Here is a 13915-nt window from a genome sequence, read left to right as displayed (position 1 = left end):
TCCCACCTGCTGCCACCCCACTTTCAAAACCGCTGTTGTGAGCCCACAGCTTCCATCTTTAGAAAGACAAACAAAACACGAACAACTTCCTGCTGTGGTCTCGCTGGAGAAACTGACTAACCTGAATAAGAATTTGATTCTAAGACATTGGGTGGGGTGAGATAATTTGACTATATTTTCTTTGTGATGTTTTTATTCATTTATTTTAATAACAATTTATGATAAAATATTATGTCTGGAACTATAATAAAGCACAATGAAGGGAAAAAATGACCTGTAAGCCTATTGCTCAGAGATAACCTCTATTAATATTTTGATGGGATTTTTCTTACTTGTTCTAAAGGAATGAACTCCAGGGCACAGCTTAGACAATCAATGGTTAAGGCATTTACTAAATTAATATATTTTTCTTTTCTTATTATTATGATCTGTGTTTTTCTGCTTTTCCTTCTTATCATGATGACAGACCTATTAGTACTTAATGCTGTGTTTTACCTAAAATAATTCTGTGGCCCTGGGCAGGGGAGCTATGCACTGGGTGACCTCTCCGATCTTTCATACCTATCTGATACCCATTCTTGAAGGAAAAACCCACAGTACAGAAGTTTCTCGATTACTGTTTGTCTGAAAGTGCAACTGGTTAACCTTGCTTTCCTTTTCTCTATGTTCCTTCTCTTCTCTTTCCTCTTCCCCTTGTTCGTCAATTTCTATTCTCTGTTTCAGCAAAACAATATCAGTCAAGGTAATTGATGATGAGGAGTATGAGAAAAACAAGACCTTCTTCCTTGAGATTGGAGAGCCCCGCCTGGTGGAGATGAGTGAGAAGAAAGGTGGGGGAGCTGCTCCAGGGCTGAGCCCAACAGCTTCTGCTGGCCTGTGCCACCCCTGGATGCCTGCACTCTTCAGAACGTGACTTTCAGTGCACACATCCCTCCACCTATGTAACAGGGCACAGATCTCATGCTGAGCCATGATGGGCGGGCCCGCAGCTACATCAGCCAGCGTTGGTTGCTCTGCACATTAACATCTGAGAGATTTTCAGGGCAGTCAATCAAGTGTCCATTTCTGGGAAGGTTGCTGCAGATGCTTTGCAATGCCAAAAATGAAGGCAACTTTCTGATTTACCTTCCTAATTTGGGGTACTAAAATGAGCAAAGAAAACTTAGTGGGTGCCAGCCGAGAGTACCAAGATGCCCTTTTACATACTTCAGGAGGTCCATGTGCTGCCAGTTCTCCCTCCATAACATCACAGTAACATTCAGCTTGGTGGACACCAAGAGCATGAGCGTGTGACTCCAACCATCTGTTTTGCCTTTGTCTTGTGTTCCCACAGGAAGATCATTACCATTAGAATATTTGACCGTGAGGAATATGAGAAAGAGTGCAGTTTCTCCCTTGTGCTTGAGGAACCAAAATGGATAAGAAGAGGAATGAAAGGTGTGAGAGTAAACAAAGACATACCAGCGAGAAATTGTACTCTTCTCTCTCCGTGTCTCCCTACTCTCACACTTAACTCTCTCCTCTTCCTCGGCTTCCAAGTACTATACTTCATTGCCTTTGAAGCTTTAGCAGTTTCATTTCCCTTCCCTAATTCACAGGTGCAACAGGCAATGCCCACTCTCTTCAGGAAATGCCAACTAACCTTGATTGCAACCAGATTTAATAACACTGGAAGAGATTTCTGTAATTCAGAAATGATTATATAAAATAATGTGTTTAGTTTTCCACTACTCACAGTTTATTCTGAAATGTCACTTCAATTATTAAATCTCCCCTTAAATTTTAGTGATAAAGACTACTTAATACCTTGTCAATCATACCTCAATAAAGCTGGAAAAAAGAAACTGCTTAATACCTGTTAGTATTAGTAAGTGACCCTAATGGCAACTAACAGGAAACTTCAGAATTCAGTAATTAGGTTTCTTTAGAGAACACCATTTAAAAATGTTTAATAAGAACAAAGATCCTTAAAGAGTAGTGTTATCAATATTCTAGTGCTCATTTTAGCATATTTTTATATCATCAAATGTGACATTTAAAAGGCACCACATATATGAAACCATAGTCATATTAATTTTCTTTGGTCAGAAGAATAGGTCCCTTCAGTAAGATGTTAACCCTTGGTGAAGGCCTACCTAGCCTTATGATCCAAAATCTCTTGCTCCTTGTTGAATTAATCAATTATTTAACATATATAGTAAAAAGAAAAAAAAAGTGTCCTTTATAACTAGACTTTGCTGATTGTACTTACATTTTTAGAAACTATTTGAACAAAGAAACTAATTTTTCTTCCTTAGATATCTATTTTATTAATATATGGCCTATATTTCATAAGGAAGATAGCAATCTTCTATCAGCTTTACAGAGGATTTTTCATTCTGCATTGTTAATAGGGCTTCATATAATTATCCTCTAATCGTGGCCATTTTAAAAGACATTCTGTTGATTTATTTGTTATATAAATGAGCAGACCACGTATTAATAGCTCTTATTAATTGCATACAAACAATTGGTGAGAGCATTATGATATGATGAGATGGGCCACTTTGTAAGAAATGTATACTTTTACATGTAGAGGGAAAAATAAAACATACAGGACTTACTGCTATGTAGACAGATAGGAAAATTTATCCCATGTTTTTGAGAATTCATTAGCCTCAGAGTTCATCAGGGAGAAAAACACATACGCCCCTGTGTTAATCAAGTTCAAGATGGCAACGGGAGCCTTTGGAGTGATGGGAAAAGGAGCACTCAAGATCCTTTTAATGCAGCCTATTTAGTATGCTCCATAGACAGAGGAAACGGAGACCAGAAAATTGTGCAGATTCCTTACAAAGATGGTATCCAAAATGCCTCATTAATATACAGGAAAAAGCACTTTTCTAAATGTATTTCTCCAAAGAACTATCTTTTATCTCAAGGAGGAGCATCTTGGATTCTGCTCTTTCAATTGTCATTTTTGTAAAATACGCCGTCACATAACAGCAAATTAAAATTCCTTAATAGCACTATCTAGTTTCGCACTCTCCAGGTGGATTCTTGTCACTATAAACAAATTACTGACTCTCTTTAGAAGTATCCTCTAATGCCACTATCATGAGAGAGAAAACTGGGTCCAAAAAAGTAATTACAACATTCCCATCTTCAACTCAGGAAATACTTTGATATATTTAGTGAGGTTCCTTTTACTAAAATAAAGTGCTACAGTGCATTCTGGGTTTAAAACACATAACCTGAAAGACAAACTATATAAATTATATCCCCCCCCCTGCCCCCGACCCAATGCCCTGTCAGTTTCGTGGGATTATATGTCCACTAGAAGAATTCTGGTTATCTAATAATGTACAGAAGTCACAGATAAGGACACAAATAGGTGTTAATTCTTGGGACTATTAGGCTTTAAGGATTTTAAAACATAAGCAATTCTTGGTGGACAAAATATCATCCAAATAGCACATTCCAAGACAATGCTTTACCTTGGTCTAAACTCCCCTTCCAGGCAGGGAATGCAAAATGGAATTTCCCAGGATGTTTCACCGGTACTTACTGAATAAAAGGAGTAATGCCTGAGATCCTGGGTGATTTAAGACTTCCATTACATTGGATTGACCCAATCTCAGGCAATATTTAATGAGGCAGCTCACTCATATCAAGTTATGAATGAATTTCATACAGTGTTTCTACAGCATTTGGTAAACTAGATTTATATACTAGAAATAAACATAGAGAGTAGAAATGTCTTACTCAATGTAAAGAAATTACATATAAGGTGAAATATATATATATACACACACACACACATATATACACACACATACATATATATGTGTGTGTGTATATATATGTATGTGTTCAATCACGAACATTTTCAGAAATTTCAGTTGGGATTGTTTATTCCCAATGTTGTATTTCTTTGGGGTGTACACATTTTTAGCAGTGGCTCCCTACCACTCTAAATCAGATCTGCCTGGATTTCTTTCTGCTGATATTCCTCTTACTTTCATTATTCATCTGGTCTCTTATTCTGTGTTTGTCTTTGTCTATTTCCTTCACAGCCCTGTTATTGAATGAGCTTGGTAAGCATTTCATTTCTTGCATTTCCTTTCCATTTTTCTAGATGATTTTCCATTTCTGTCAGGTGATATAGTAGCTCTCTGACTTTTATTTCTCTTGATTTGCTAGCAAGATTGTTGTTCAGGGCCATTGACCTCATTTTGTCAAGGTCAAATAGTCTATATTGCATTTTTAATTTAGTACAACCTTTTTAAAAATCAGTGATTTCTTAGGTATGCAAAAGAATTAAATTGGGCATTAAATTCCATAATCTTAAAAGAATGATTAGTGATTCAGTCATGAATGTTTTCCTATTCTTAATTGTAAATATAATTTGGCAAGTACCTTGGGTGGGTTGTCAGGCAGTCTGATGTCACTGGTATTTGTTATATAGAGTGTAAGTGAAATTATAACACTTTTTTGTTTTTTTTTTCTTTTTTAGGTGGCTTCACAATAACAGGTATGAATTTTACAAGTCTAATGCTATCTAATTTTATTTTTACTGTCTGTTCTTACCAGATGTTCTTACATTAAAAAAACTTTCTCACTTTTATTTGCTTTTAATGAAGGAAAATACCTGTATGGTAAGACTATTTTTTAAATGTTCCTTATTTTCCCCCAAATACCCTTAACAATCAATCCAAACCCACATCTTATGTAACCTACATTAATATTTAACTGTGGCACATGGTGTGCTCTTGCTGGTTTTACACATTTTACGTTTTACAAATTAATAATGTGTGTGTGTTGCGTTTATAAGTGGCTCATATGGAGAAATTGTAATTGTTCATATTTTGACACGGGTCAATTTACAAATGTTCACATAGTGCCAATAATGTACAGTTCCCTGATAGAGGCTCCAAAGAGCACTAGAATAAATAAGACACAACTGCTAGCCTCAGAGAAACACAGGAGCTGACATTCTAAGATAGAGTCATGGTTCAAGCTCAGGATCCTAATAATACATAAATGACATGTTGAGAAAATACATAAAAATACACAATTTTAACACAAAAAAATTCATAAATTATACAAATACATAATTTATAGCACATAATACTATGTTGAGCACAGCCTTCCCCTCATCCCATCACACCAATCTGAGCATCTCTCTAGGGACTTAGGTTTTAGTATTAATAACATGGTGACGAGTACTATTTCTGCCACTTGAAGTATATTACAAAGTATTCTATAAAAACTCAAAATGTCAATAAAAAAGTTTAAAGCACTTAGAGTGGTACTCAGCCTGTGTTCACTGCATTATTTAACACAACTCTAAAGCTATATTCTTGTGTACAAAACAAAGATATTTCCTTACAGCCTTCTCTTTTGTCTCTAAATATCTTCTCACCCTTTCAGAGTCATCTGTGCATATTTAGAGAGAGAGAGAAATATTTAAACAGCAGGGCTGATTTGTCTGAAGCTGTAGGCTGAAGATGTCTTTAATGGCCTACGTCCTATATCACTATGTGACATCTTCCAATATATTGTGCAGATATCAATCAGAGATCTGGACAAAAATATTTAGAAGGAAATAGTCTTCAAATTTCTAGTAGTGAAAATACCATGTTGGTAATTGAGAACAGCTTAATCCACTGCTAGTGTAAACTCATGAACAAGCATTTCCAATGTGATTCTGTCCAAAGTAGAATTTTCTAAATATGTGCAGTTTCATGTGGGCAATTTCACATAGGCTGTTGCTCTCCACTGCTTCTCCCTAGACATGGCATTTACTGACAAAATGATTTATAGACTTTCGGAGACACAGAAGTTGAAAGGGATAAAAATGTTAAACAGGACAAGTCTTTGTATTGGATTTCTTAAATCTGATTCATCTGAAGCTCTTTCAGGTCAGATCTCCCCAGTTCTGCACTACTAAAGGTTATTTCTTAAATCAACAGCAGGAATTTATACTTATTTTTTTTTTAACACTTTTATCTCTTTTTTCTCATTCCATCATTTTAACCACTTGAAGTCCCCTTGTAAATACTCTGTCACCCACGGATAAACTAGTTATCCCTGGGAGATTTGAAAATGTAGAAATTTGACAAGCCAGTCTTTATGACTGAAGTAATAATTTTTTAAGTCAATCATTATAGAAATAGCATACTTCCAACAGCACTTTCCATCCTATAAAGCCTGACAAAGAGACCTTAACTAAGCCAGGTGCAGTGGCTCACGCCTGTAATTCCAGCACTTTGGAAGGCCAAGGCAGGTGGATCACAAGGTCAGGAGTTTGGGACTAGCGTGACCAACATGGTGAAACCCTGTCTCTACTAAAAATACAAAAATTAGCCAGTGTGGTGGTGCATGCCTACGATCCTAGCTACTCAGGAGGCTGAGGCAGGAGAATCTCTTGAACCTGGGAGGCGGAGGGTGCAGTGAACTGAAATCACACCACTGCACTCCAGCCTGGGTGACAGAGCAAGACTCTGTATCAAAAAAATAAATAAATAAATAAATAAATAAATAAAGACCTTAACTAAAAATCTGTGGCTACTAGGATGCTCTGTTAAAAAGCACTGACATGTTCAGATATCTTTCTGTTTGCTCTGTTATTGAATATGTCAGGATTTTGTTTTAAGGCCCTTCTATGTCATTTGAGCCATCCTCTCTGTTAAGTATCTCAGTTAATGGGATCCTAGTTTTCTTAGGACTTCCTCACATCAAATTCTATAATGTCTGTCTGGTAATGTCCAACATTTCCTGTGTTGGCCATATCTGGCATCTAAGATGACAGAATCACCTCCTCCAGAGGTGTCTATCATTTCATGTAGTTAAGTTCTTCCTATGGCTGAAACCTTAATCAGAAATGGCAGTTTTTCTATTGCTATCAACTCTTCCCAAGACTTAAAATTAATGCAGTTAGAACAAGAGACTGTTCCAGAACTCTGGGAATTTCTGCACTGGCCTGTCCATTCCTACTTTCCTAGAAACTCTCTCACTTTACATGACCCTTCTTCTCCTAAATCAAACCAGAATGCCTAGGATCCACTCTCTACTGATGCCCCTGAGGACAGTTCTAAAACTTAGGTCTACAGCAAAAAGCAGCTTTAAGCCCTAAAGAATTTTTCTTTGAAGTCAGTTGGAGGCTTTGAAGTCCAGGCTTTGAGATGCAGGGGCAGTAAGAAGAATTAATCTAGCCATGGGACTTTGCCGGCAGCTTTTACATGGACTTGTGCAGCTGAGTGTGAAAAATCTAAATTTGAAGCAGGATATATGGAAATTGAAAAAGTCATCTGATCCACAGCCTAATACCAGTATTTCAGAGATCTCATTCATGGAGGACATTAAGTGTTGGAGGTGCTTTTGGAATCTGCAGATTTTTACCTATTTTTTCCAGACCTTGCCTCAGTGAAAGACCCTTGTTTGGGCCCATGATCTCATTCCCCTTTGACCTTCCAGTTGTATGACAAGATAACACTCCAAATATTATAGCTCTTTAGAGTTTGTAAAGATTTCTTTTTCATTATATCACTTTATCACCAACCTTATGGTGTAAGACATTATTGTTCTCATATATAGGGGAGGAACTAAAGGTTTAAAGAAATTAATGATGACCTCCCCCACCCCAGCACTGTTCTGCTTCCTCCCCTCTAGCCTCTTTACTTCTACCTGCATCTTGAAATTATACACTGAACCCCTTTTCTACTTAAAACCCAGATCTATCTAATAAGTTCCATAATTATAAATTCCAGTTGAATAAAAAATGAGAAATACCCCAGAAGGGGGAAACTAGACCATATAAACATGAATAGTTTAATAAGTTAAGTATTCTGGCTCAATATGGAGAGAATAATGTATGTTAGATCCCCAGAACTTTTAAGACATGCAATTATAGAGTTCTCTAATTAATTAAAATTTATATCAGTCAGTATAACTATTTAATATTACTCCTCCAACCATATTGTGCTCATCACATAATACACTTAATAAGACACAAGACTTTTTAAGGAAGACAAACTATGAAAATTCTGACAGTTTAAAATGTTTTCATCACCTCAGTATGCAGGCTGGAGGAACAAAGCCCCTTCAAATTCAGCTTCACTTTAGAATTGAGAAGCCTGAGAGTCAGAGAGGAGAAAGACCTTGCCCAAGTTTAGATGACAAGCATATGGCAGAGGTGGCACTGAATCCCGAATCTCATGATTCCCAGGTCAGTTACGGGTAGCTGTTGGTGGAGGCAAAAAGCAAGTGAATCTGGAAGTCTGCTGAACCAGGAGTTCAATAACAACCCTAGGCCTAGGTTAACCCTAGGTTGTCCAAACGGTTGCTGTGATGATGACCTACCTTTGCAAAACCTGCAAGTATACATAACATTCTCCCCTTCACACTGCTCAGGAAATAAATGTACTAAGCATATCCCCAGATGTTGTGTTACTTGATCCTCAAACAAACCTGTAACATAGAGCAGGTACTATTATCACCATTTTACGTGGGGAGAAACTGGAGAAATGGCCTATTCAAGGCTATACTGTTGGCACGAACAGGCTTCACAACCACAACACCTGCTCCATGATGCTTCTGGAAGCGGTACCTTGAAGGACCTTGATACGCCGTTTAAGACACCTGTAAGAATCTGGCTGTACCCCCTACCATGGGGCTCGTGGTTTGCTAACATAGTCTGGTTTGACTCATGAAATACTTCCCCATCTCTGAGCAGTGACCTCCATCAGTAACCTCCACCAGAGCTCCCTTCTGTGACCTACCTAGGGGTGACCTGTGACCACTTAATCCCCAAACTAACATTGCTTGTGATGTGTGCATCTGAGTGTGATGTTTAGCTTACTAATTCCACAAATCTCTGATACCAAATCAATGCAATCCATTCTGCTGATTTTTCTGCCTGTCCTTTTGCTAGGCCAACCTGTCTTCAGGAAGGTTCATGCTAGAGAACATCCGATTCCCTCTACTGTAATCACCATTGCAGGTACTCATTTCATCATGATCCTTGAAAACCACAGCCTCCAAGAGTTCTTTAATCTTGGAGACATTAGAGTCATGCATTTTAGCCCCTCTCCTCTTGCTCTAAAACATTGCTAAATACTGCTACAGCTTCTCTGGCAGCCAGTGTTACGGTGGATCACAACAAAACAACCACATCAGGGCAGAAAAAGAGCACTGAGGAGGGGATAGCATCAGCCTGCAGAGAAGAATGATCCCATGGCCTCTCTCTCCTGAGTTTCAATATATTCCAGATTTCTTACAAATTTTTTTCTCACCATCAGTTTTTATCCCAAGTATAATGAAGTTTCTTTATTTTATTTATTTATTTACTTATTTACTTTGTGATGGGGATTCATCTCTGTCACTCAAGCTGGAGTGCAGTGGTGGAATCAATCACAGCTCACTGCAGCCTCAACCTCCTGGGCTCAAGGGATCCTTGCACCTCAGACTCCCGAGTAGCTAGGACTGTAGGCACACACCACCATGCCCAGCTACTTCTTGTATTTTTTGTAGAGATGGGGTCTCACCATGTGGCCCAGGCTGGTCTGGAATTCCTGGGCAGAAGCAATCTACCCACCTCTGCCTCCCAAAGTGCTAGGATTGCAGGAAGGAGTGACCATGCCCAGCCATGCAGTTTTTTTTAAAGCTGAGCTGTATTTCTTCCCAGAGCCTGCCCTTGCTGCCCCCAGGCAATATGATGTAACCAGAGATGCAAAGATGATAGTACATCTGTGGGGTTTCTCCATAGGGGAAATACAGGGTGACTGGAGGATTACACAGCTATCCCAGATCTATTACAGGTTTAGAGCCCAAATATCATCTCCTTACACGGAACCTCTGGATGATGACAGAGACGTTTACTCTTTAATCATCACTATTGCCCACACTGGCCACGGCAGTAGAAATACATCCACCTGACACAGTAAGGCTTTTCTTATCCTCACATCCCACATGCCTGTTGAATAATCATGATACCCAGACCTGACTACAGAGTTGATCAGAATATTCCTAATGAAAATAAAACTATCAGTCTCTTTAGCCTCCAATCAAAGAGGCCAGCCACCTGCTAAAAATTGCCAAGAGAGACCTCTGCTTTCTGACTTGTCAGCATAGCTCTGAGTGGAGGATCAAAACGAACTGGAGCAAATTGTCCCACCACTGGCCTTTTACGTTTCTCCAAATTCTACATTGTACAGTTTTAAAATGTGACTGCATTAAAGATTATCAACAGTGTCCCCTGAGGTAGAGATGTTGATAATAAGATAGACCTTATGGATTGTGTTGTTTTCCCACTCCCGGCGCTTCATCTCTTACACTGACACTGCTTCAAAATGCGGCTTGAACCAGAGAGCATTAGAAACAGCTTTCTGGCCGGGTGCAGTGGCTCACACCTGTAATCCTAGCTCTTTGGGAGGCCAAGGCAGATGGGTTATGAGGTCAGGAGATCGAGACCATCCTGGCCAACATGGTGAAACCCCATCTCTACTAAAAATATAAAAATTAGTCAGGCATGGTGGCAGGTACCTGTGATCCCAGTTACCTTGGAGACTGAGGCAGGAGAATCGCTTGGACCCAGGAGACGGAGGTTGCAGTGAGCCCAGATTGCACCACTGAGACAGAACAAGACTCCATCTCAAAAAAAAAAAAAAAAAAAACTTTCTCAAAATGCTGCTTCTCCCAGATGCCAGGTACCTATTAGCTTTTATTATTTGCTGTTGTTTTCAAAATCAATTACTCAGGAGAAGGGAGAACTCCCACTGGTGAATCTATCCCAGGATTGTTTTATGTCCTGTCAATATTGATTTTAATAGTGGCTGTTAATTATGCATTTGATCTTTAAGTTGTTTGGATTGGTTAAGACTATGATGTTGTGTAATTTATTCCCAACTTCTCAATAAAATATGGTGAATTTTAAAGTGTGCATGTACACTCAGGAGGGGAAAGAGAATATATTTTCCATCTGAGAAACAAGACTAAAACCACAGCATGTTATCTCGTTCTGCAGAAGTAAAGAAATGAAACCGACCTCAGCCATAGTGGAATGATCTGCTTTTGATCCAGTGCTCAAAGAGAAAAGGAAACAAACAGAGTAGATGATGAAAATTTTAAAAGTGCTATCAAACCATTTCCCTATTCAACAGAAAGTATCTAAAGAGAGAAGAGAGAACAGTTTTGTTAAAAAACAGACCCAGCTCTCGTTTTTGCCAGTCAAAAATCTAGACCATAAATGTGAATTTGTCAGTATAACTGTAGAGCAGTAATGGAATCTATACAGCTGCCATTTCTCAGTTACATATAAATAAAAGTTTATGATACTTAAGTAAAAACGGCCCTGACCTTTCCATGACCCTGTACCATTGTACTTTGACTTGTCTCTGCCTGGAATGAACCTTCTCACTCCACCACCTCCTAGCCATCCTTACCATCACCTTCACCGGGCAATCTTCTGTATGTGCTTCAAGGCCAACTTCAAATAGCTCCTCTCTCCTGAGGCTTCCTTCCCTGACTCTCTCAGGCCAAGTGAGTTGCTTCCCCCAACCCTGGTCCCCTAGACCTTACCATACCTAGAAGCTGTCCATCACATATTCCTCTCCCCATTACATCATAAAGTTTCTGAAAGGTAGAGCGGGGAGGGGAGGACTACAGCTGTGCCGACATGGTATGGAGTACAGTGATGTGCTCAATGAAAAAATGATCCCTTTTTATGGGCTGAGCAACTAAAAGGCTTTATTAACAGTGAGTTGGAGAGTCACACAGCAAATACTTACTGAGCACCTACTATATTCCGTATATTGTAATAGGTGCCAGAGGATGCTAGGATGATTCAGTGCGCAATGAGACATACTGTTCTATTTCAGCGAGTTTATATGCTGGATATTTGTAGGTAAAGGTAACTAGAAAGTTAAGAACAGTATATGAAAATGTCCATGCTTTATACACACAACAAATATTAAGGAATTAATATAAGGTTGGAGTGGTAGTTCTTAAATCCCCTCAGTCAGCAATAGGGAGTTATTTCATGCCAGAAAAGGTGGGGTTTTGAAAGATAAGATTTAACCAAATGGAAATTGTGAAGCTTTTCCAGGTGAATATACATCAGGATAAAAGCGTGGAATTAAGAAATCCAAGTCCATTTGAAGCGAGAGTGTAGCAAATGACAGAAACAAGGTGCCTTACTATTTTTCAGGTTAATATGAAGACAACATTCCCTTAATTTTTGTCATTCCCATACCTCCTTTACAATTTTTGCTTTGGTTGCATACCAAGTATGCTGTGTACTTGATGTAATTTTTTAAATTGCCTCATGTTTAAACTTTACTGAGTTTTTTTAAAGACAACTTTAAGAAAAACTTGTATCATTTGCCATAAATAGAAAGTAAAATTTAAAAATTTTCACAATGGAAAAAAAGTTATTCAGTTCTAGCTGGATAATGGCAAATGCTCTATACCTGAGAACTATTTTGACTGTCTATCTTAAAAGGTACAAATCTAGATATTAGGAACTAGTTTCAGACCTAACAGCACCAAATTAAGCATTTCTTCCTGATCAGAAAGACTGAAGGATTTTTGGAAAAGAAGCTTTTCGCTCACTGTATGATTTGACTTCATTTACTTAATCCATGTGCAGTGTTTTAATACCATGATCAAAACCAATCCAATTATGTGAAGTGCTGCACTTACCAATGCTACCACATCACCTTTCTTTTGTAATTTCTCTATTTTTTTCTATGTGGATTGCCTTAAGTCCCATTAAAAGCAACTTATCATTTATAAGTAAACCACAAAAAGAAGGCTATAATAAATATTCTCTCCCAATGGCTTCACAGTTTAAACAGATGTCCAAGTTGTCATATTGCTTCTGAGAAAACCGTTCTTGTTTTACGTAAGTCTTCGACTCATCTACGTTCAACCAAAGTTTCAAACAAAAATGCTAACATAAACTACTGCTATGAAAACTACCAGTAACATTATCCTGGATACAAGGATCAGAAAGCAGTGGTAATCAAAATGATTAATATCAGTAATGGATAAATTGCACTTCATGTATCTCAGCCAACTCTCTTGACTAGACACATAATTTTGCGAGGACAAATCTTGGAGATTCCAACCAGAACCCTTTGCCTTCCGTTGGGTCATGGCTTCCCAGTTCTACTATAAAAAATATTACCACTTTTACAATTAAAATTAATCTCCTTGCCCTTCTCCTTTGCCTCTGCTAACATCCAGCAGCTTCTGGCCAGTCCAAAATCATTAATTTTTAGTTTTCATCTAATTTCTTTGGTGCCCTGCAATCTCTGAGTCTAGGAAAGCAGATTTTAAAATAGGCTTTTAGGAAGACACTATAAAATGTATACTAAAGAATTAATCAATATGCTACATTCTGCTTTTGCCTTTTGTTGGTTTTGACACTTGAAATATTAAATGCTGGCAGTGCCTCTAGCCCATTTGCTCCCTGCCTTCGCAGTGAGCAGCTGGCCTAGGAACCATTCCCTCCAACAGTTGCTAAAGCAACGATGGAGCCACCATAGCAGGGTCCCTCAGCAGAGGGAAGGCCATGGGTCTTTGGAGTTAATGGGAGGTATGGACTTCTTCAGAAGCTAATGTCTAAGTGCACCAGGCAGGAAGCCAGGACCAAACATTCTTTTTATTGGATGCCTCTTCAGTCAACAGCCCCTTATTGGAGGCACTTTGACCAGAAGTCCTAGAAGTGAGGCCATCAGGGCTGAGGTCTTTCCATGTCACTGATATTGTTTCATTGGAGACAGTGTTCATTCTCCTTGACTCTGAGAAGTAGCTTGTCTTGTTTCAGCACTCTGGGCCTAAAGGATAAGGGTAATTACAGGACCAGTGTTTGTCCTCCTTATGTGCATGGCCTTTTCAGTCTGGGATTTATCCTAATGACCTTCACACAGAG

The 13915-nt window shown here is 38.6% G+C and overlaps 1 protein-coding gene across 24 annotated transcripts in view; it reads left to right on the top strand.

Annotated features, from left to right (window-relative positions):
* The window catches only part of SLC8A1 (solute carrier family 8 member A1), a 388523-nt gene that overhangs the window by 319912 nt on the left and 54696 nt on the right, over window positions 1-13915 (top strand). For 5 of the 24 annotated variants that reach the window (XM_012450626.3, XM_012450621.3, XM_012450622.3 and 2 more), the window contains exons 3-7: window positions 724-830; window positions 4056-4076; window positions 4496-4513; window positions 4623-4637; window positions 8915-8983. In XM_012450626.3, coding sequence (XP_012306049.1) covers window positions 724-830; window positions 4056-4076; window positions 4496-4513; window positions 4623-4637; window positions 8915-8983 — 230 coding nt within the window. Of the gene's footprint in view, window positions 1-723; window positions 831-1333; window positions 1438-4055; window positions 4077-4495; window positions 4514-4622; window positions 4638-8914; window positions 8984-13915 lie in introns of all 24 variants that reach the window. The other 19 variants (XM_012450631.3, XM_021670769.2, XM_012450627.3 and 16 more) reach the window with 11 other exon arrangements.

This window comes from Aotus nancymaae, unplaced genomic scaffold (genome assembly GCF_030222135.1).
Source record: "Aotus nancymaae isolate 86718 unplaced genomic scaffold, 86718_ANA_hifiasm-v0.15.2.pri h1tg000057l, whole genome shotgun sequence".
Lineage (NCBI taxonomy): Eukaryota > Metazoa > Chordata > Mammalia > Primates > Aotidae > Aotus > Aotus nancymaae.
This window is presented reverse-complemented; position numbering and strand designations above follow the sequence as displayed.